This window comes from Dreissena polymorpha, chromosome 1, assembly GCF_020536995.1.
Source record: "Dreissena polymorpha isolate Duluth1 chromosome 1, UMN_Dpol_1.0, whole genome shotgun sequence".
Classification (NCBI taxonomy): Eukaryota; Metazoa; Mollusca; class Bivalvia; order Myida; family Dreissenidae; genus Dreissena; species Dreissena polymorpha.
Window position 1 is genome coordinate 50,069,053 of NC_068355.1, and position 24,882 is coordinate 50,093,934.

At 37.1% G+C, this 24,882-nt stretch overlaps 1 protein-coding gene across 2 annotated transcripts in view; it reads right to left on the reverse strand.

The window, feature by feature from the left end:
• Window positions 1-5,078: 5,078 nt before the first annotated feature.
• The window catches only part of LOC127879876 (protein SHQ1 homolog), a 35,674-nt gene continuing 15,870 nt past the window's right edge, over window positions 5,079-24,882 (reverse strand). For both annotated transcript variants that reach the window (XM_052426951.1, XM_052426960.1), the window contains exons 10-14: window positions 23,578-23,678; window positions 21,186-21,239; window positions 20,608-20,731; window positions 15,793-15,953; window positions 5,079-6,192 (exon numbers count right to left, since the gene is read on the reverse strand). In XM_052426951.1, the coding sequence (XP_052282911.1) occupies window positions 5,638-6,192; window positions 15,793-15,953; window positions 20,608-20,731; window positions 21,186-21,239; window positions 23,578-23,678 (995 nt within the window). In that variant the 3' untranslated portion in view covers window positions 5,079-5,637. The remainder of the gene's footprint in view (window positions 6,193-15,792; window positions 15,954-20,607; window positions 20,732-21,185; window positions 21,240-23,577; window positions 23,679-24,882) is intronic.

Here is a 24,882-nt window from a genome sequence, read left to right on the forward strand (position 1 = left end):
CATTGCCCTTAATCCCTACTGGACTGATAATTTTGATTTATATTTCAGGTACGTGCGCACCATCATCTTCCATCTGAAGAATCCGACACACCCGTACTTCTTCGCGCAGAGCGACAGGCGCCATTTCCGGAAGGTCAGCGACGGGATCGAAAAGCTGCAGAAGCAGTACAAGGTTCCAAAAATCACCTTATCAACGGCTCGGTGCTCGTAGGAGACGTGGGTTGAAGGAAGGCCTGAAGCCCACAGGAAGTTAGTCGCCGACTACTTGTGCCATTCGGCGGAGGTAGCAAGAAGCCACTACAAACACGGGTTTGCGAAAACTTCGATTGACACTCTTGCTGTTTTGGAGGCGATCGAGGAGGATCACGGGGTGGACGGCAAAGGCAATGGCGTGTCAGTAACCGTGGACGCAGCGGTTGCCCATAGCGTACCACGGGCGGTGGCGACAACATCAGTCGATGTGACGCCTGCCGCTGAACAGGAGGTACCACCGTCCACGGCCACGCCACCTAAAACCGTCTTTCCAAGATCACCAAAGGACCTACAGGTGAACCGTATTATGGACCAGCTGAAAGAGAAAGTGGCCGGGGATATCGCCGACGTGACCCTTCCCACCCCTACCCAATTGATAGACATGGAGAAGGCTGCTGGACGGAAGATGAGCACAGACCATGCGACAACCATACAGCGCTCCCTCCGGACCATGAGGGACAACGCTCTGGCGGACAAAATGGTCATTCGTCTTTAGGTGAACAAGAGGAAAAGACAAAATGTGCCGTACAAGGACCTGATTGCATCCACGTTGACTGCCGAAGACTTGGTGAGGAACAAGTATGCCGTCAAAATAAAGGAAAGCTTTCTGCAGTCCAAGTTTCCAAGACTTAAACCCCATTTAAGGGTTAAGCTAAGTACTACAACTTAAAGAGTTTTCTTAAACAAACTGAGCAAAGCAATTTTTATGCGATTAACTTGCCAATAGTTTGGGGTAATATTGGAACTCTTCCAAAAGTTGTCCATTTACAAACAAAGAAAATGGCCGAAGAAAGGACCAAAAAGCAGTGTCAAAATTGGTCAAAGGCAGAAAAGGCCTTTGCCCTTAAACTAATTAAATCTGAGGAAGAAGTTTTCATGAGATTCCAAGGGGCCACTGAAGGAAAGATGAAAAAGAAACTGTTGCGAGAAGTTTGCCCTGGATTTGTAAAGTTTCCGGATTTTTGCAAAAGTTAATGTATATTGTATAATAATGAGGTTTATTATGTGTAATTTGTAACACGAGATCTACAATATTATTCTTTTAATTTCTTAATTGCTGAACAAATTTATAAACCTCCGCAATTTATTACATGTGAAACAAATCATTAAATGTTTGCAAAATGAAATTATTGCATTCATTCAAGTTGCTCATTCGTACGTACGCTGATGAAACTTTAAAATATATAAATTACAGTTCAGGCGTATGCTCAGAATCTCGGGGAGTGGAGGAGATCCGCACCATGTTTAAGAATTCGAAGAGCAATGGTATGTAAGTAAAGTGCTTTTTACAATACAAGCGACACAATACAGTACACATTTCGTCCAAGTGAAGTCCATTTCAAACGAAGTTATTAAAAGTGAAATAAAATGCATTGTGCAGATACAGATATTTTCACAGTTACTGGTGTACAAGACCGATTGTATGCGAAACATGTGAATATTATAATTATCGCATAACACACCGTTCTCGATTAACAAATATTCAACATAAGACTAGAAAGGACTTACCTTTCATCATTTTTATGTCCATTAATTAAGAAACTATCCATAATGAAGTCAAATATGTAATTCGCCAAAACTTTATACAAATGACTTTGTATGCATTTCAATGACAAGAGCCTGACTCCTTTGAAGTGGTTAGGGCAAATGCAAAGTCCATTCACAATGGTGTAGTGGACACATACAACAAATATTCCTTACCTTCAAAGAATCTGATGTCAAAATTTTGATGGATTCACGCAAAACCATGTGTGGAGAAAAGGGAGGTGTTGAGACATTGATTAGGTCATTTTAATGATGAGGTCATTTAAAGCCCCTCGCCTGCTGGACATTGATGGTGACTCTGTGCATCATGCTGATCTTTCTGTGATCAGAAGTAAATGATTTCTGTTTATTGTAATGAGAGAATGATACTGAATTTCAAATTGATTTCTATCAGAAACAGAGCCCCCAACACAACCAAAAGCAGTTATTTGCCCGAGATATAAAGAAACAAGAGATATGTGTCAGACACTGTTGAATATCAGTATAAAATACATGAATGATTCAGAGTCTAAAGGCTTTCTGAGAGCCTGGCAAGTGGGTTTTAAAATGCTCAAAATCATTTTCGTCCAGGGTGCTTCGCCCCCTGTCCCCCATGAACCAGGGCGTTGCCCCTGGACCCCAATCAGGGCCTAGGCAGCCCCCAAACCACCCTCCAATGAGTTTCAGGCCTGGCCTTCAGACCTTTATATCATGCCTAATTGTTGTTGTCACTTGTGTCTCCTTCATTAAGTTAATTCGCCATTTCAAATAACATTCATTGGGAGATATTTTTTAAATAACGATCGTCAAATTTCATTGACGTCACACCAAACAAAATATAAATAGCGGATTCGAAAGTAAACAAATTTCAGTTTCTAATACAGATTGGAAAAGTTAACATTAATATTTACATTTAAGAAAATATAACAAGATAAAGATAGGAATACGTATTAATTGTACTGCGGATTATTGATTGTATATGCTATTTTTAATATATGCTTTTGTCATTAAGAAAATACGAAATGATCATGAAAGTAAAACTAGAAAATATAAATGACCCCTTAGTTTTCTTCTTTTGTTATGAACATACGGCATAACAATAGTGAAAGGGAAACTAACAGTAAAAGTTGGAAATTTTGATGAATTTGTTGTTTTTCTTTTGTTTTGAAAGAACGGCATAATAGTATGCATTGATTGATTATAATTGATTGTTTATAATCAATCTGATGATGAGGCAGTTGGTAAGGCTGGTATTGTAGATGCAGTATTTGAAATTGAGACTGTCAATGACATTAAAGAAGATATTCAACCAGTACAGTTTGGTGAAAAAACACCTCACAGAGAGGACAGTGTATGGCATGACTGAATACAAGTATGCTGTCAGCACCCACTGTCTTCACAAGCTTTTGTACATGCTTTGTGCATGCTTTATGTAATAATTTGATGTGCAGTGACAACACTGCATATCAATTTTTGTGCCACATGACAGCATTATATCAGTTTAAGGACAGTTTACTATATTTTTAAAACACCAGGTTCACGCTGGGTATGCGGATACTTTGATAACAGATGGCACTTCGATACCAGATAACAACAAAAGCCAATCGCGAGATGTAAGTTCATCCGTTTTTTTTACGTTATATCATAATAAGTTTTTTAGACAAGGCGCATGGTCGAGTTCATAAATGGTGTATCCTTTTCTATTGCAAAGAAATACATCACGTATGAAAGGTAGATTTTTCCCAAAAAAAATAGAAAATTCGGTCGGAAAACAGCATAAACTGGACGAACAGTAAACATTTCAACAAAATAAAACTACTTAGAAATATTGCAAGAAATTGTTTGATATTCCAGCATGTAGAGTAATCACTGTGCTTCAAATACTGAAATTTTGATAGTATTCAATGAAATATAAACGAAGATAGAGCATGTTTTTATAGATGGTATTCATGAAGTTGCGGATACTTTGATTCCCGATATAGGGCACTTGGGATAACAGAGACTTTCAACAAATTGGGCACTCTGATAACCGAGTTTTATCTTCTACCTGAAATGCATTTATGTATATAATGGCTATTCTTACCAAACATTTTGAAGTACGAATCAATTTGCATTGTCAAACCAGACACATTGGGAATCTATGCATAACGTAATTACATACACATGTAAAATATAACCAATGGCGTTGTTCGTTTTCAAAAATCTTATTACTATTAATTTATATAATTAATATTATAAGTGAAAATTTTAAATAAGATTCAAATGCTTATTTCTGAAGTTATATATTTCAAGTGACGACGGAAATAATTGTCTAAATAATTGAGATAAAGAGAATTGAAAATACAACGGATCATGTGGATTAACACGACTGTGTTCTATTGAACTTATAGCAGGACTCTGCATAAGGGGAGCAACGGGTCTTAAAGCGGCCAATACACCTCATAAAATCCTTTGTCATTGGTGCTCATTAGAATCGCATCATGAAGATGATACTAATGCGTAGCCACAAAATTTAAAAGAGATTGTAAAATGCCCTTTAAATTGAGCCCTACTTATATGAAGCACTTACATTTCCCTTTCCCTTTTATAATCATATTCCAAAGGGATAAGAACATGTTTCGGTAATTCGTTTTTAATTTACGTCAGTACATACATTTTTATTTATTGCCTGCTTACTATAGCAGTATTTCACGGCAAATTCTGCATTTCTAATTCACTAAATAGAGTGTGTTAAATCTGGTAAAAAGTGTCGAGTGATCTGGAATCAAAGTGCCATTATCTTTGAGATGAACGGTAAAAGAAGTGTCCATGAAAATTTGGCATCCGACTCTTAAAACATTTGAATTTCCTCAAATACGTTATTTGACTAAAATTTAACATGTTGTAACAGTAATTGACATATTGATCTTATATTTCGATTAGTTGGCACGTTTAACAGATTTATTTCCAAGTATTTTTATTTTGTTGAAATACGTTCTGATCATCGAATTCATGACGAATATCGATGAAATTTTATCTATTTTTTATAATCCACTGTTTTTTTCACGACTTTTTTTGCTCCGCAATACGAAGTACTATACCATTAATCGACCAAACAATGTTACGTGTCAGAAAACCAAATGAACAGAACATAAATGCAAAAAAGCTGAAGAACTCAACTCTCGTGCGTGGCTTTTGTTGTTATCTGGTATTGAAGTGCCATCTGTTATCAAAGTATCCGCATACCCGGCGTGAGGTTCAATCCATGACCATGAACTTTCACACTAACTCAAGACAAATATTGTTACATAAATTAGAATCTCCAAATAAAACTATTTATTTTAATTTTGAAAAAAAATCAGATCAAAACTAAGTAGATCTATACTGAAAATGAAACATAGCAATAAAACAAGTTACTATAAAAAGAACAAATACGACTTATAAAAATGTTAATGCATGGAGCGAACATAAAAGCAATCAATATTGTTAATCTTAAAAGGAGGCTATTAAGATAGTATATAAGGTGCAATAATGGTCCCAAAATGAGAAAAAAAATCAAATGGAAATATTAATTTTTACATAATGAATTCAGCACCTGACATTACCATCTTAATATCTAGTACATATAGGAATCATTGCATAAATATATATAAACCTGGTAATGGCTAAAAGAAATGTCCAATTGGACATGTTAACAAGGTACATATTCCTGTGTATGGTCAAATGCAATCTCAACACAGGGCATTAGAGAAATGTATAAACCTAGTATGTGTTACAAGCAATATCGCAAATTGACATTTCAGAAAGGCATATACTTGGTAACGGTTATAACATAAAACACAACACACTTCCCTTATCAGTTGAGTACCGGCATGGTTGCTTTTATTTCAGGTGACATTCTGCAACGTCTCTGCATAGCTGGTCTTCAACTGCCTCTGTGCCTTGCTCCTCATAACTGGATTCACTCAACACAACGATACTGGGACCACTAGATGTGGTTTTGGAATGTTCCTTTTCTGTTAAAGTTTCAGTGTTCTGGGAAAAAGTTGTATTTGAGGAAACATCAACTTTACTTTCTGTGGTGCTGATTATTGTGGTTCCAACTGCTTTGTCAAAATCACTGGCCGTCTGCTGCTCAACAGTTTTAGTAAATATGCTGTTTTCACGGTCTTTGGTACATGAATCACCATAGTCTTTGGATACCACCAAACTGGTTCCAGCAACATCATCATTGTCAGTAGTGACATCATCACTATCTGTGCATTCATCACTAGTTTCTGTGGTGTCAGACTCGTCAGACTCACTATCCTCCAGCTGGCTAGCAGCCATTTTGTCCGACACAACTGACACCTCCTCATCATTGGCTTCCAAGGCAACCTTGGCAAGGTGTTCTGCCTCCTCCAGACCGAGATCTACATCAGCCTTTGTTATCATGATCTACAAACAGTCAATTGGATTTTTCAAAGATACATCTACACAGAGAGAAAAGCATCATTTCAAAAAGTATTAGAAACAAGTGAAAGAAAAACTTTGTCACACAATCTATAAGTACAACCGCACTCTTTGTTACAGGCATAGCAGCCATACACCTTGCTAACTTCAAGGGGACATAACCAGGGCAACAGATAAGGATCTTTTTATCATTTTCACGATTTGCATTTGACAGAAAGTGAATTGAAATATAAAATTGATTGTACAATAAACGATTACGAAATGGGAAAAAGAATTGCAATCGATTCTTTGTCGTTTTATTTACTGTGTTCGATTTGAACTGGTATATTGTAATCTTTAGTGCGGTCGTAATATTAGTGAAAAGTTTATATGAACACGGGTTCAAAACGGTGTCTACATAAAAATTTCTTCCGTCAAAAAAAATACACGAAAATGTTTGCATCTAGTTCTAAACGCAGAAGTACTAAAAAACATTTCATTAGCGGCGTGCGCGCCAAATATGTTTAAATTTGTAATGCAAAACGAACTGTTGGGTAAATACGTTGTAAAAAGTGTTCAATCGGAATTTATATCACAGGTTGCGACAGAAAAGGAAACATTCAGTGCAAAACACTGCTCTGAGACTGAATCACAGGAGTGTTAAACAAGAGCACTGCATAACGGGTGCCACGCTCGGCTGCAAAAGCTTGTCAGATTATTATTTTTTAGAGGTCACAGTGACCTTGACCTTTGACCTAGTGACCCAAAATGGGTGTGGCGTGTAGCACTCATCAAGGTGCATCTACATATGAAGTTTCAAAGTTGTAAGTGGAAGCACTTTGATTTTAGAGCCAATGTAAAGGTTTTAGCACGACGACGGACGGCGGACGACGAGAAGGCTATGACAATACCTCGGGTTTTCTCCAAAAACAGCCTCGTTAAAAATGAACTCATTATCATTTATGCTTTGTCAATAGACAATTATATGAATTTATTAATATAAACAAACAAACCTTGACAATATGAATACATAATGACTTTACGTAATTTATTGCAATAAGAATTGCTACAAATTGCCATAGTGAAAATTAAAGAGCTCATCTCATCGGGACATAAAGGTAAGTTTTTTATCAACTTAAAAAAAAAACTTTTTTACAAATTGATTTGAGGGAAAACACTAATTGTTTCAAAAAGCTTGCAGTGAAAACAAATTGACATGAAATCTTATCTGTTGCCCTGATAACACAGTTAAACGTGTATCAAGGCACATGAACAAGTTGGAATGCACATCTGCATTTCATGGTGTTGAAATACTTCAAGTTTCAACTTAATCGCTTGAGAAATAAAGACAAAGTATGCTCCACAAATCTAGAACATAACGTGCTTCAGACAAAACATGGCTAAGGGCACATACCTCGGAGACATGTGAATCACAGAACAATTAAAAGTTGTGTTTGTGAAATACAATGCCCCCTAGGCCATCCTTAAAAATTCTTTTGTTTGGCATAACCTGACCGACCCACTAAAATCGGCCCAACTGAATTTTATTTGTCACTTTCCCAAAAAAAAAATTTGGCTCGCCGAAAACTCTTTCCGCTAAATTTTGCATTTCCACTTTTTATCCTTTTCGGTTATTTGCGTCATTTAAATGAATGCTCTTTCAAGGATATCTAGAATAGCAATGAACAAAACGCGTACCGGTATTTTTTTGAGTCTCCTATTTATTTGACATATGCATATGGGATTAATTAAACTTTAAATACAATTAAACCGCTCCTGTTTTCTCGTATCCCTTTAATCAAAATACGCTTCTGTCGTTCAGGATAGTTTGGGAGTAAAAAACAAATTGATTAATTATCACCGTTCAATTTAATTCGGCAATCGGCATAGATGTGTAATATTATCGCCATATAACTTATTATTTAATTATCACTCTTTAATTCAGGTCGGTAAATATTCGTAAGAAAGATGAAAAGTGGTCAGCTTAGAAATATTTATTGACGGGTATTGTCTCGTTTTTGTTTCATTTGTTTATCTCTAGCAACCGGCCGCTATTTTGAAGGCAGACTGCAATATTAAATGTGTATTGAAATTATACAACATCTGCGCATAAATGACCCAATATTATCCGATTGCTCCACTGTTTCTCACGTTTCATTTGACAACGTCATGTCATGTGAAAGCGAGCTCAATGTTGATTGGCCAGCTACCATGAGCACTTTAATAAAAATAAGGTCAGGTCAAGCAATAACTAATCGGGTACAAGCTGGGTTTTGTTAATTATTCAAATTGCGAACACTTTCATAGAAACAAAGAGACAAATATAGAAAACCAGTCCGGATTAAAATGGCGGATGTTTTCAACGAAATTTTACTAGAATTTTGAATTTTCGCAATTTAGATTTTTCTTGAGCCATATTCTCAATACTTTTGCAAATGGTGCAGATGGCTCAAATGTCGAACAACAGCACGAGCATTGCGAACGTGTTACAGTAGATTCCACTTAATTGAATATCGGATAATTTAATAATTCGGTTAATTGAATAGAAATTGAAAACACCAAACCATTTGCATCTCTTCCCGTTGTAAATATTCCACATATTCTGATAGAAAATATGGCGTAATTCGGTTAATTGAATAGCCAAATGTCGAGTGTACACTATAAAAAAAAATGTGTGTTTTATATACATGTATATATTTGTTTTCAACTTAAATGTAATGAAAACGAGACATTTATTTTATACTGTTTGTATTAAGACGATGTATATATTTGTTTTCAACTTAAATGTAATGAAACCGTGACATATTTATTTTATACTGTTTGTATTAAGACGATGTACTTACGTATAAGTCTAAATAAAATGTCTGTTCTTTTCTATAATCCAGCAAACAATGTCATAAATCTCCAAGAATACGAATGGTATCGACGATTTTGACAGACGCGCTCAATTGACAGCCTTTGTTTTCATTTCACACCATGCATGAATGCAGCATCTGTTAAGCGTCACGTGATTACACAGGTGTAGTATGCGAGCTTGTACAATGCAAACACTGGAGTATCCGGTGTGCAGTCAGGCGTGAACTTTCGAATGCAAACTGTCGAGTAACACATTTCAACAGTTTGTTGTCGCTTAGAAACAATTAAAGAGTGTGTTGCCGAAAACAAACTGTTGATGTGTCTTACTCGACAGTTTGCAACAGGTGATGGAATGTGACACTATATTCTCAGTTCGTGTATATAAACCTGCACGACTGTGTCACAATAAATCATATCTCAACATGATGTCGAACAAGCGAAAACGCAACGATCTCAGCCTTGCTGACAAATATGAAGTCATCAAACTGCTAGACCAGAAAATGCCGCAGACACAAATAGCGCAAAAGATGGGATGCTCCCAAGGTCAAGTGTCTCGTATTTCCTCCAACCGAGCCAACATAATGGAGGAATATGAGTCTAATGCTAACCCGGAACGAAAACGTCATCGGTCCGGGAAAGCGGCTGATGTGGAGGCAGCGCTCACAACCTGGTTCACAAATGCCAGGTCAAGAGACATCCCAGTGTCTGGGCCTGTTCTCGAAGAAAAAGCCTGTGACCTGGCAAAGATGCTGGACAAGCCCGAATTCAAACCGTCTAGCGGGTGGTTATCTCGATGGAAAGAGCGAAATAACATCGTCTTCAAAAAACTACATGGCGAGAAAAAAGATGCGGATCTACCACAAGCTGATCACTACATCAAGCACGTTCTTCCAGACATCCTGAAGAACTATGCGGAGGACGATATATATAAGGACGAGACGGGCATAAACTACAGGGCCTTACCAGACGGTACGCTAGTCAGCAAAGAAGAGGCGGTGGCCGGTAGCAAAAAAATGAAGGACCGGATAACTGCCATGGTCGCCTGCAACATGACGGGTACGGACAAACGGCAGTTACTCGTCATCAGCAAAAGCCGACAACCACGCTGCCTCCGGGGGAAATAGACATTGCCTGTCGTATACGAAAGCAACTCAAATGCGTGGATGACGGGTGAAATATTCACACAATGGCTGACGGCCTTCAACAAGGACATGAGGATCCAAAAGAGGAAGGTCATCCTCCTGGTGGATAACTGCTCAGCCCATCCCCATGACGCAGCCACAAAACTCAGCAATGTGACACTGAGTTTTCTGCCACCAAACACAACATCCCTCATACAGCCATGCGACCAGGAAATCATCAGAAACCTCAAGTCCCTATATCGCCAACAGGTGGTCAAGAAGATAATAGAAGACATTGACCAGAACAACATGTCAGCGGCGGAAATGGCTAAGAAGCTTACGCTGCTGGACGCCATGCACATGCTGACCAAGGCATGGAACTGTGTAACGGATGTCACAATCCGGAACTGCTTTGCTAAAGCAGGGTTCACAAAGGGGACCGCGCCCAAGAAACCAATGGAGACCGCGCCCGAGAAACCAATGGAGACGGCCGAACCCCCGGAATCAATGAACGCCATCAGCTTCGCAGAATATGTTCAACACGACGACGACCTGGAGTGCCATGGGATGCCAACAGATGACGACATATGCAGCGACATTCTACGAGAAGAAGAGGAACGAAGGAACCATATAGAATTCAACAACAATGAAGACGCCGAAGAAGAAGACGCCGACACGCCCATACGACTTCCCGGAACAGCCAGCGACGCAAGGAAAGCACTAGAAGAAGTAAGAAGATTCCTCGAGGACACTGGATGTAGCGACTACAAAACCTTCTAGGACCTTGAAGATTTGGTTGAGAAAGTAGCAGAAAAGAGCAGACGTCAAACGAAGATCACTGAGTTCATCAACTGGATTCCATAATTACTGTGAATATGCGTTGTATGCTTATGTGCTGTATGTATAGATGCTGTATGCTTATGTTTATATGCTGTATTGTTACTGTGTATATGCGTTGTATGTTTATGTTTATATGCTGTATTGTTATGTTTATATGCTGAATGATCATAATGTGCATGTATCCATTTATGAACAAGAACAACAAAATATATTTAAATCGTGTACGTGTTTTCTCGTCATTATACTCGTCAGTGCAAATGTACACAACGCAGTATGTAATGTAACCATCGAGCGAATATTGTGAGTGGATTATTTTCAATGTACCGTACAATGAATAACAAACGACTGTCTGCGCTTTTCTTTGCGTTTATTGAACAAAACAAGTTTATTTTGCAATATATTTAACAATATAGCCATGAAATAGGTTAAAAACACGATAATAATACATACTTGAAAGAAGAAAAAGACATTATTTATTTATTAAATGGAAATGCGCGTGCTGTGACGTAGAAGCGTATGTACAAACATCATCGGTAATTCGGATGAACAGTAATTCGGATGAACAGTGACAACATTGGAAATAAACTGATTCCGTGTAATTGAATACTCCGGATAATTGAATATTTGGGCGTGACAAATAGGCTATTCAATTAAGCGAAATCTACTGTATTATTGGAATAAATGCTCACTATTACAGGGCTCGCGCTGTCGTTCGCCATTTGGGAAAATATAGCGAATTTGGCCTAAGAAAAATATAATTTGCGAATATGCTAAAATCTCGTTAAATTTCATTGAAAACATCCGCCATTTTAATCCGGATTGTTTTTTTTAAACTTTTTTTTTCTGTTTGTTTCCATGAACGTTTTGAAGCGCATGTGGTAGCTGGCCAATCAACATTGAGTTCGCTATGGGGTAATATTGGGTAATTCATGCGCAGATAATGGAATACACAGTTGAAATTGTCGTCTGCCTGCAATATAATGGACGATGGCAAAAGTCGTATAAAAATAAGCAAATGAAAATAAGCGTAACACTCAATAAATTATTTTTAAGCTGATCACTCTACAACTTTCTACTGTCTATCGATCTAAATTAAAGGATATAATAAAATAATTAGTTACATGTCGAACAGAACCTTTCTGTTCTTGATTGAAATTAAAATGTTATAATTACTTTTTTGTTTTTTACTCACAAACTATGCTATTGTAAAGTAATATGTCAACCAACAGTATATTAATTACTTATTTGCTAGGTTACTTGTTTTCATTTTCTGTAGTCAAACGAAATGCACATTTTCATGTGCAAAATGCGTACAATTTTTCGGACTCTCGTTTTCGGATAAAGTATTTTTTGTCGATTATATTATATTTTCGATGTTCTTTATACAAAAAATAGAATTACGAATACACGTGCGGTGATACGGACGGTGCAGAAAAATATTTACCAATTTCCTTTCATGAGGCAGAAGACTTGGAGCTTTATTTGATAATTACCTTTCAGTTTGGTATATGTCGGAGTTCAATTTCAGAAAAAAAATACTAAAAAAAATAAAATCCCTACCTACCTACCCATCCAAATTTACCTGGGTCGGTTTATGCCTAACAAACAATTTTTTAAGGATGGCCCTACTGCGCTTTGAAGCCATATATTTGATCTTTGACCTTGAATGATGACCTTGAACTTTCACCACTCAAAATGTGCAGCTCCATGAGATACACATGCATGCCAAATATCAAGTTGTTATCTTCAATATTGCAAAAGTTATGATCAACGTAAAAGTTTTGGGACACACAATGAATGAATTAACAAGGGACAAAATTGTCACAAAACCAGGTTTTCATTGTGAAAAAAAATCTGATAAAGGGAGAAAACTCAAACTGAACTTTTGAAATGACCAAAAAAAATTAACCCCCTTTGTAAGTTTTTTTTTTTTTTTAATCTATTTTTAGTCGTGGCGACCTTGACATTGGAGATATTGACGTGATTCTTTCGTGGGACACACCGTCCCATGATGGTGAACAAATGTGCCAAATGATTTTAAAATCTCACAATGAATGACATAGTTATGGCCAGAACAAGCTCATTTATGGCCATTTTTGACCTTTGAACTCAAAGTGTGACCTTGACCTTGGAGATATCGACGTAATTATTTCGCGCGACACACCGTCCAATGATGGTGAACAAATGTGCCAAATGATTTTAAAATCTGACGATGAACGACATAGTTATGGCTCGGACAAGCTCATTTATGGCCATTTTTGACCTTTGAACTCAAAGTGTGACCTTGACCTTGGAGATATCGACGTAATTATTTCGCGCGACACACCGTCCAATGATGGTGAACAAATATGCCAAATGATTTTAAAATCTGACAATGAACGACATAGTTATGGCCCGGACAAGCTTATTCCGCCAGCCAGCCAGCCAGCCAGCCCGCCAGCCAGCCAGCCCGCCCGCATTCGCCAATCTAATAACCAGTTTTTTCCTTCGGAAAACCTGGTTAATAATAATAACAATAAACCCCCGATCATTGGATCCGGGAACATAAAAAAAATGTCTTCCATTATCTACACTTCAGGGATTTGACATCATATAAGTTTCAATATAATAGCTTTAAAATGTAGACGTCGTTCGCTCTACTAACTTTTAAAATTGTATGCATAAAATTGGCTACGATCAAGGGCACATAACTCAAGAATGTGTGCAATACTGCGCATGTATCTACAATTCATGATGACCACATAACATTGGTTTAAATTATAGCATTAAAATTTAACAAGAAGGCCTGGAAGGCCCAAAGTCGCTCACCTGAGATAAAAAGATATTATTGGGACAAATCTTCTGACCAAGTTTCCCGAAGATCGAAAAATAAATGTGGCCTCTAGAGTGTTAACAAGGTTTTACTAATGCCATATAAGGAAAAATGCCCCGCCCCCTGGCAGCCATGTTTTTCAACCAACCGGCATCATTTTTTAACACTTTTGAGATATTATCGGGATGAATCTTCTGACCAAGTTTCATGAAGATCGGACAGTAAATGTGGCCTCTAGAGTGTTAACGAGATTTTATAATAGCCATATAAGGAAAAATGCCCCGCCCCTTGGAGGCCATTTTTTTCAAGCAAACATAATTATTTTCGTACTCATCCAAGATATCATTGAGACCAATCTTCTGACCAAATTTCATGAAGATTGGACAATAAATGTGGCCTCTAGAGTGTTAACAAGGTTTTACTATTGCCATATATAGCCATATAAGGAAGAATGCACCGCCCCTGGAGGCCATGTTTTATAAGCAACCCAAACTATTTTCGAACTCATCCAAGATATCATTGGGACAAATCTTCTGACCAAGTTTCATGATGATCGGAAAATAAATGTGACCTCTAAAGTGTTAACAAGGTTTTACTATAGCCATAAAAGGAAAATAGTCCCGCCCCGTGGTGGCCATGTTTTTCAACCAAATGGCATCATTTTTGAACTCGTCCAAGATACTCTTTAGTTTTAAGGCTTTAGACAACTTGATAACTTTACCATGACCCATATTTGAACTTGACCTACATATCATCTAGACACAACTTCTGACGAAAGTTGGTGAACATCTGATGAAAACTACTTCAATTAGAGAGCGGACACCATGCTAAATGCTTGAAATGCACTTAGTGACCTCCTGACCTAGTTTTTAACCTGGCATGACCCATATTTGAACTTGAACTACATGTATATATTGTCTAGACACAACTTCTGACAAAATTTGGTGAAGATCAGATGAAAACTACTTCAATTAGAGAGTGGACACCATGCTAAATGCTTGAAATGGTTTAAGTGACCCTGTGACCTAGTTTTTGACCCGGCATGACCCATATTTGAACTTGACATAAAAATTGTCTAGATACAACTTCTGACCAAGTTTGGCGATTATCGGATGAAAACTACTTCTATTAGAGAGCGGACACCATGCTAAATGCTTGAAATGCACTAAGTAACCCCCTGACCTAGTTTTTTGACCCAGCAGTAGAAATAGTAGTAGTAGTAGTAGTAGTAGTAGTAGTAGTAGTAGTAGTAGTAGTAGTAGAAGTAGAAGTAGTAGTAGTAGTAGTAGTAGTAGTAGTAGTAGCAGTAGCAGTAGCAGCAGCAGTAGCAGCATTACAATACCAATACTTAAGAATGATCAAATGGGAAAAGGTAACCTAGCACTGGCAGTAAATATGGGGTTCATTTACAGGTCAGATTTGGAATCTCTGCTGTAAAATGAGATTTTGAATGAATTAAAGGGAGGCAAATCTGTAATAAAAAGAACATGCGTAAACCGTAGTTGTTTCCCTTGTTTGAACCATGCTAAATCCTTATAATGCCTATTTCCAGTAACTGTGACCTTCACCTGTGACCTTGACCTTTGACCTAGTGACCTCAAAATCAAAAGGGGTCATCTGCGAGTCATGATCAATGTACCTATGAAGTTTCATGATCCTAGCCCCCAGCGTTCTTGAGTTATCATCCGGAAACCACCTGGTGGACGGACCGACCGACCTACCGACTGACCGACCGACCGACCGACATGAGCAAAGCAATATACCCCCTCTTCTTCGAAGGGGGGCATAAATATTGTTCATATTACCAAATATGGCCCTCTATCAACATACCATGTTTCATCAACCAAACTTAAATACTTTTTTAGTTATCCCAGGATCCAGTGGGGGGTTTTCCATCAGAGAAACCGATGGACTGACCAGGCATAAACTTTTAGTTGACACAGAAAGGGGACTAAAAAGCTTGTCAGTATCCCTCACCTTGTCAATCACTTCAGCGAGGGCATGGATACGCTTGGCACTGGCCGACTGAATCCACACGCAGTAGTCCGTGATATATAGGTCGTTGAGAACGTAGCGACAGTCCTGGTCGTGTAGCACGGACCTCACATCCAGCAGGCACTTCAGGATCCTCCTACGACCTGTCAAAGGCAATCAATGGTGATCATTACACAAACAAGAGGGCATAAGGCGCTCAACTGAGATCTCAATGAAATTTCCAAAGGTTTCACTAGACTTAAAAGGAAATCTGTTAGCCATGTTTTTGCCATGTTTTAACAGACACAGTCATGTTCAAACCCAGAAATCATGACATCACAATGTCCTAAGCATGTTTAACCATAAGTGGGTCAAAGATGTGTCTTTAAGATCACTCAAATGGTATAAGATTACGCAAACAAATGTAACATCTAGAGTTTAAAAAGACATTTTCATTTTAATTATACCTAGTGACCTAGTTTTTGACCCAGTTTACAACTTAGCCATATCATACTTGGGATGAATGTTTTGACAAAGTTTTATAAAGATTGGGCAAAAAAATGTAGCCTCTACAGTACTAAGGCTAAGACAAAATAATGTTGTGGTTCAGGTTACGGGCCAACAAAATTAGGGTAGGTAGGAAGGAAAAACATTTTATTTTTTTATTTTATTTTCTTTAAAGGCTTTTTTCCAATACATACATAGGCAATCTAGCACAAAAACCATTTAACTTCTGATTAGGATGAATGGTCAATTCATGGCTTCAACTTGGCTGTGGCCATGCATTGACATTTTATCCATATAAAAAACATACTTCAGAAACTTCTTAAAACTTTTTTATATAGAGAAAAATACTGTAAAAATTGATGGATAATAACCCAAAAATACTTTGAAGAACACAGCTTAATTACTAAGGCTAACACTTTTTTGATAGTCATACTTAAAATGAAGGCTTTAAAAGCCCTCAATTCCAGAGCATGGTCGCACTGTTTATGTAAAACATTAAATAAAGTTGACGAAGATGATTTATCTATTGCCTAGCAGACGCTCTATGCATGTAATACGTAAAGCGCCATGCCGATGAGTCCGAGTGAGTAAGAGTGAGTGAGCTTGGGCTGGCCCAAAATTTCTCTGAGCCAACCGTTCGTTTTTCGGTGTGCAAAAACTGGTTTTGAAATAATTATATATACTATCAACTTGTTTATATTTCTTTTTAATGACAACAAGGCCATATCACATATCATAATATAACATACAGTTTTCGATATAGAAATAATTAGTATGGTACTTGTCAATGTACAAACATAATTTATTTTATAGCTGTACATTTAATAGTGGTGTCTATTGTCCCAAATTTGAAATCCAGATAATTAGGCTGGGGGTCTCGGAACCGCAGCCTCAGGAACCCAACAGGAATAAAGGGAAGTGTCACCCATCCCATCCAAAGCCCATATTAATTGTGCTTTTTTTAGTCTTTCCAATTATATTTTCAGGTGAATACAATTCGAAATATTATAAACCACACCGTCCGTATCACCGCATGTGTATTCTTCATTCTATTTCTTCTATAAAGAACTTTGAAAATAAATTATAATCAACAAAAAAATAATGTATCTGAAAATGACAGTCCGAAAAATTGTACGCATTTTGCACATGAAATAGAATTTGCATAATGTTTGACTGCAGAAAATGAAAACCAGTAACCTAGCAAATATACAATTTGGTTGACATATTGCTTTACAATAGCATATTTTGTGGGTGAAAAAAACAACTTAATAATCACCTTTTAATTTCAAACGATAAAAGGCAAAAAGGTGTAACATCATCGAGATAGAACTAATTATTTGATTATCATCTTTTAATCGATCTATCGATAGTCGGGAGAAAGGTGTAAAATGATCAGCTTTAAAATAATTTGTTTATTGTTACGCTTCTTTTCATTTGTTTATCTTTAAATACAACGTTTGCCATATGCCGCTATATTGTTGGCAGCCGACATAATCAACTGTGTATTCCAAGTAAACAGTGTCTGCACATGAATGACCCAATATTATTTGAGAGCAAACTCAATGCTGCTTGGCCAGCTACCACGTCAATTCAATAACAACAAGGGCTGTTTGTAAAACATGCATGCCCCCCATATGGGCTGTCCGTTGTAGTGGCAGCCATTGTGTGAATACGATTTTTGTCACTGTGACCTTGACCTTTGACCTAGTGACCTGAAAATCAATAGGGGTCATCTGCAAGTCACGATCAATGTACCTAAGAAGTGTCATGATCCTAGGCAAAAGCGTTCTTGAGTTATCATCCAAAAATCATTTTACTATTTCGGGTCACCGTGACCTTGACCTTTGACCTTGTGACCTCAAAATCAATAGGGGTCATCTGCAAGTCACGATCAATGTACCTAAGAAGTGTCATGATCCTAGGCAAAAGCGTTCTTGAGTTATCATCCAAAATCATTTTACTATTTCGGGTCACCGTGACCTTGACCTTTGACCTTGTGACCTCAAAATCAATAGGGGTCATCTGCAAGTCATGATCAATCTACCCATGAAGTTTCATGATCCTAGGCGTATGTGTTCTTGAGTTATCATTCAAAAACCATTTTACTATTTCTGGACACCGTGACCTTGACCTTTGACCTAGTGACCTCAAAATCAATAGGGGTCATCTGCAAGTCATGATCAATCTACCCATGAAGTTTCATGATCCTAGGCGTATGTGTTCTTGAGTTATCATTCAAAAACCATTTTACTATTTCTGGACACCGTGACCTTGACCTTTGACCTAGTGACCTCAAAATCAATAGGGGTCATCTGCGAGTCATGATCAATGTACCTATGATGTTTCATGATCCTAGGCCCAAGCGTTCTTGAGTTATCGTCTGACAACCACCTGGTGGACGGACCGACAGACAGACCGACATGAGCAAAGCAATATACCCCCTCTTTTTCGAAGGGGGGCATAATAAGGTCAAGCAATGTCTCATGCTTTGGTGCAGACCAGTTTTCATTTATTGTTCAAATTGCCAACACTTTCATTGAAAAAAAAGAGAAAAATATAGAAAACCAGTCTGTATTTAAATGGTGGATGTTTTCAGTGAAATTTTACGCAATTTTAGCATTTTCGCAAATCAGATTTGTCTTAAGCCAAATTCTCAATATTTTCGCAAATGGCTAAAATGGCGAACGACAGTGCGAGCCTCATTGGACAAGGCTAACGGTGCAAACATAAAAATCGCACTCTGTTGAAAAGTCAGCGTGGCTAAAAAACGTTCCTTCGGTACAGTTTCAATTTTACTGCGATTTTTTTCTCTTGGCTTTTAATTTTGAAAAAAATGTTGGGTCGCAGCAAAATAATAGGCTCGGTCAGGGAACCGTAACCACAACATTATTTTGTTTTGGCCTAAAGGTTTTGTATTTGAACTTGTGACTTGTTTTCAACCCTTATGATGCAGTTTCCAACTAGGCCTAAATATGATTGGGAAACATATTCTCACCACAAATTCTGGGCAATAGATTTGGCCTTTAGATTGTTCAAAAGCTTGTTCCTTAATTTGCTAGCTTTTGACCACATAGGACACAGTTTAATCTTGACCAAGAAATCTATTAGACCAATGCAAGTGAATTTTTGTATATTTTTTTATTTATCTAGTAAAACTTCTTTTCCCAATAGGTCAAACAAATGTTAAAGTTAATATTTATTTTATAGTTTATACATGAAAAAAAACTTTTTGCATTTATATTGCTTTTTTGTCAACATGTTTTTTTAGCTTAAGTAAAAATATACTAAAATTTTTAACTGACTTCAAATCATCTGTCACATTAAAACCTTAAAAACCCTTAAAATGTGTTACTTGTATAAACAGTGTTTTTTTTTAATGAAATATTCAGCGTTATTCGGCCCCATTCCCCCATCTTATAGAGTATATATTTTTCCCCCAAACATTTTTTAAATTCCCCTCTCGGAAGTGTTATTCTATTTTAATCAATACCTCATTTAAATACGTCTTTTGTTACGAATTTACTACAATTTTCCTGAACTGCATCCGCTTGTTTACTTTATTTTAGCCTTAACCGCAAATCGTACGTAGTTCACTATCACGACTTTCGCTTTACGACATCTACCGCAAACCATACGTATTCCATCATGTCGCACAACAACAAAAGCTATCGTAAAAAAATTGACAAATCTGTTTTAACTTAAAAATAAATTGCTATTCTTTTCAAACAAGTACAACTTAAAAGTCAGTCTTCTTCAAATGACGGCAGTGAAACGCCAGAAACGTCCGGTCAAGAGAGTGTTGAAAGACTGTTTAGTTTGCTCAACCTGCTTTGCACGCCACAGAGAAACAGGCTTGGGGAAGCTACACTGGAGTCCCTGATCAGACTTTGTCTGCACACGGAGAGACTTGGTGAAGAGGAGGTCACCAGAATAATTGATAAATTCGCTGAAAAGCCCAGACATGTTGAACTTTAAACATGAACATAACATGTTTATGAATAAAAGAGTTTGAATTATGTTTTTCTCCCTCTGTATGGTGAATTATAGTGGTAAAACTTGATTTTGTAACTAGCTAAGCATAGAAATTTCCCCCTTTTCCCCTTTATGCGCGAATTTTCCCCCACTCAGGGGACCCGACCCCCTTCCCCCAAAACTGAAAAAAAACACTGATTAATATATATTTACATAAAAGAAAAGGTACATACAATTAAACGTTGAACATAGTAAGAGCGATCACTTTTATACACGACTCTGACATATGTCATAGTAATCCCAAAGTATGAGGTTACTAACATTCAAGAACATGCCTACCTAGCCGAAATGTGGTGACCAGGTCTTGTTGAATCTGGGCTGAAAGTTTCCAGTTTCTATACAGTGGATAGCAGAGAGTGCGCCGATAGCAGGAGACCAGCACATCCTTCACGCCACTGAATGCCTACCAATAAGACATGCCTTGTGAGTAGAGACAACACAGAATTTGGGTGTTTATATGGGGATTATTAGCACACAAATTAATATGGTTTATGAAGTATGCTGTTTTAAGAACAATATTTCAATTATCAATAACTGATTTATTTGTTTATAATGATCTAATTCTTTAAAACATCACTGTTTCGATCTATCTAAGTTCTGACCCTTTCAGGATACATGTTCTCGTCTATTTCCTTAATTGACTTAATCTTATACATTGAACCAATGAAAATAAACTCTCAAAGATTACAACAATACTCATTGGTCAATATCTTCAGATTGAGAGACTTATGTATTTGCACGTATGGAAAAGAGAAAGCCAATTCAAATGTATAGGAGCAGGGATGAAACACAGGCTTTTCAACTTACTCTTCTGACAATAAACCAACTCAATAAACACATCTTCCGCCCATACGTACCTCAAGCCATGACAGCGTGGCGCTGATCTTGCATACAGTCCAGCCTGACTCACACTGAAACATACATTCACAAATGAGCCGCGTTTTGAGAAAACTGGGCGTAATGCATGTGCATAAAGTGTCGTCCCAGATTGGCCTGTGCAGTCCGCACAGGCTAATCAGGGACGACACATTCCGCGTTTATGACATTCTTCTTTTAAATGAAGTCTCTTCTTAGAAAAAATCCAATTTCGGCGGAAAGTTTAGTTGTTGTCGCTAAATTTTATGACACTACGAGGATTGCTTATATAAAGTATACAATACATGTATGAGCACAGATTGCTGAGTGGTCTAAGCGATGGACTTTTACTCCAAGGGTCAGTGGCTCGAGCCCAGTTGATGGTAATTTTTGTTTTTCTTCAATTTTATCCTTGTTTTTTACTAGAGCTTTTTCGATCAAATGTTTACATTTACCATAGGTTTCCAAGTATAGCGCGCAGTGTTTTACCTCCAAAATTCAAATTAAAAAGCTGGTGCGCGCTATACATTGATACAACGCTATCCTGGCTGCTTAATTGGTAAAAAATATGTTGTATAATCGTAAATAATCAAAATGGCCGCCATGTTTTTTTCCCCAGAAAACTACCACCCTATAATTGTACAGATTGAGGGGCCATTGATGAAACAACAAGAAGTAGCTACTGGTAGATATGAATGCGGTAGAAGAAGTTTTGGTCAAAAATAAATTTGTTTGAATAAACTTGCAGACATTTCTTTGTTTGTGTTTTTTACTTCTTTATTGATGAAGTCCGATGGGGATTGCTGTCGACATTTCGGAGAGCAGGCAAGGGTAGGTGCGAACGAGGTCTTTTTCGCGGGTAACAGTAGGTGTGAAAGGGGGTCATTTTGCACTTTGTAATTGGCAGATGTTATTGAGTAATATGTGCCACGACTTGTTAAGGTAGCGCACCTCTAATGGGCACATATCCAAATATAATCTAAGTAATTATTTTCTTAATCAGCATCATTTCACTGAACTACATGCAAATTTGTAGGTAGGCTTTCCATGCTTTTTAAAAAAATATACCGATTTTTTCAAAACCACCCCCATGCTCGGCTTTTGTCCAGTTTATTTTCACCCCTGGGGTATATTAAAGTTCCATAATTTATTCAAATTTCCAAATATGGGCATGCAGTTGGTGTGTACAGATGCTGTAAAGGTGTTTAACGTTTAAACAAGATGAAATAAGTATTCTTTTACAGACATTTATTTTTTACAAATTGTTATCTATGGAAGAGCGCCATGAAATGTAAGTGATTTCAGCCAAGTAAAAATTGGGTCGGTTAAAAACAAAGTGTCATAAAATTCAAAATAGTATCATTTAAGTCATATTTTAAACTTAGTTTTTATAGAAACACCATATACAGCAAAAATACCAAGAAATAGACAGATTTACCGTTTACTTTTTGAAATAAAAATAAAAATGCAACATGCATGGTTCGTATTTTCAACAGTAAAACACCCAATTTCGCCATAACGTTGTTTTAATTTTAATATTTGAAGAATATGCATAAAAATTGCAACATATTTAACAATAAATATAGCTTATATGCCATATTAAATCAAATTACGTTAGAAAATAAATAAAACGCGTCGCAAAAAAGTATACGTCGTCGGCAGGATTCGAACCTGCGTGGGAATATCCCAAAAGATTTCTAGTCTAACGCCTTAACCACTAGGCTACGGCACCTAATAGTAGGCTCTTCAAGCTTCGAAGAAATCGCGGGAAATCATTAGAGGTGCGCTACCTTAAGAGGCTCATTGACATTTGAGACACTAATTGACACACGAGAATGTGAAGATATGCAATTGCATTTTGTGTGTATAAATATTGAGCGTTTTTCACGAAATGCACGTGGACTGTTAATCTTTTGCTAGAAAATTACAAAATTGTCAGAAAAGTATAGTGCTATGCAACCCATGCTCCTAATTATAATGACGCTTCCTATTTTGAATGCTTAATTAAGCTTTCAAATGTACCGGATTATTGGATTGTGCAATAGTAAAATGGCGGCCATTTTCGGTCCGATTTGGTGGTTTTATTGACTTTAAATATTTTTTTCTCCATTTTTGCATTTAAAAAACAGCCTGCGCGCTATACACGGGAGCGCACTATACGTGGAAACCTACGGTATCAATATAAAACATTAATTTTAATGACAAATTTCAATACAATGCCAAAATCTGTGAAAAGGCCCCGTTAAAATCTACTAATAGTAAAATTCCCATTCATAACTGGCTGAAATGGGTATTGTCCACAAAATAATTATTCATTTGAAGTTTATTCTCAAGTAACATTATCCCCGTTGTTAAAGCAAGAACTTTAAACACTGGCTAGAACATGAAGCTCACATGGTTTTCCCCTTCCGTGGTGCGATGGTTGTAAAGGTATGCATACAGAATGTCCACAAGTCCCAGGTATACTGATGTCTCTTCAACACTGTCCAATAGATCTGGTACAATGTCAAGGGCAAAATCATTCACCCATTTCAATTTTAAAATTCAACAATAAACATCACAACATAACAAAATCAGTTTTCAAAGTTAAAGTTAACAACTTAATTTAGATAATTTATCAATATCAAATATCCAGCTAGGTCTTCTTTTAAGTCATCTCACACAATTGCAGCACAATATCTCCATACAAACCCAAGGTATTTAACAGAAAATTGTTTTTCTGTTTTAAGTAACAGTGAGTTGATCCAACTGGTCCCAAATGCGATTCCAAACTAGATCTACATGTAAACTATTGACATGCATAATTTCATAAAAATATACCCATGGCAACTACACTGGTCCCAAACGGAATACCAATCAAGGTGAATACAAAGAATTTACCTACATACATAATTCCTGCTCAATATCAAAACTTTTAGTCCATTAAGGTCAAAATGTAAGCGGCCTTCATGCATCTATTTCAAACCCATTTCTCAGTAACTTTGAACTTGACATGCCTGGCCCTATATGCAATCACCATCTAGGTCTGTATGTAAACTAAATACACATAAAATGTTAATGCAATACTTCCATCCAAATTTAAGTTATTGAGTGAAAGCCATTTGTCTATTTTAATAACAGTGACCTTGACCTTAATCTGAAAGACCTTAATACAATTCAAAGCTAGGTCTCCATGCACGATTGCCATATCCCAACTTTCATCGTGACTGTTTAATGCAAACTAAAGTTATTGACCGAAAACCACATATTTGCTTTTTTTATATTTTTATTAACAGCGACCTTGACTTTGACAACGCCAACAATTCTATCACAAGCAAGACCCTCATGTCAGATACCTGCACAGTGTCTCCATTTAAACTTAAGTTTTTGAGCAAACACTGTTTTTCTATTTTTACTAACATTGACCATGACATTCAACTGATGGACCCAAATATACAATGCTAGATCTCCCTGCAGGGTGCTATATACAAGTTTCATCAAAATTGGACGCTGCAAACAAAGTCATTGATTGGAAATCACCTGTTTGACGCCACCCACCTGCACTTTCCCAATCAAATAACCAGGTTTTTCGATTTCTATAAAACCTCTTTAATTACTTGGTATCCATAAAATAGTATGGCATTTTTATGAGTAAGCAAGATTACACTGGAACAAAGATGTGAACAAATGTATGATAAAGGAATACATGTAGTGATTATG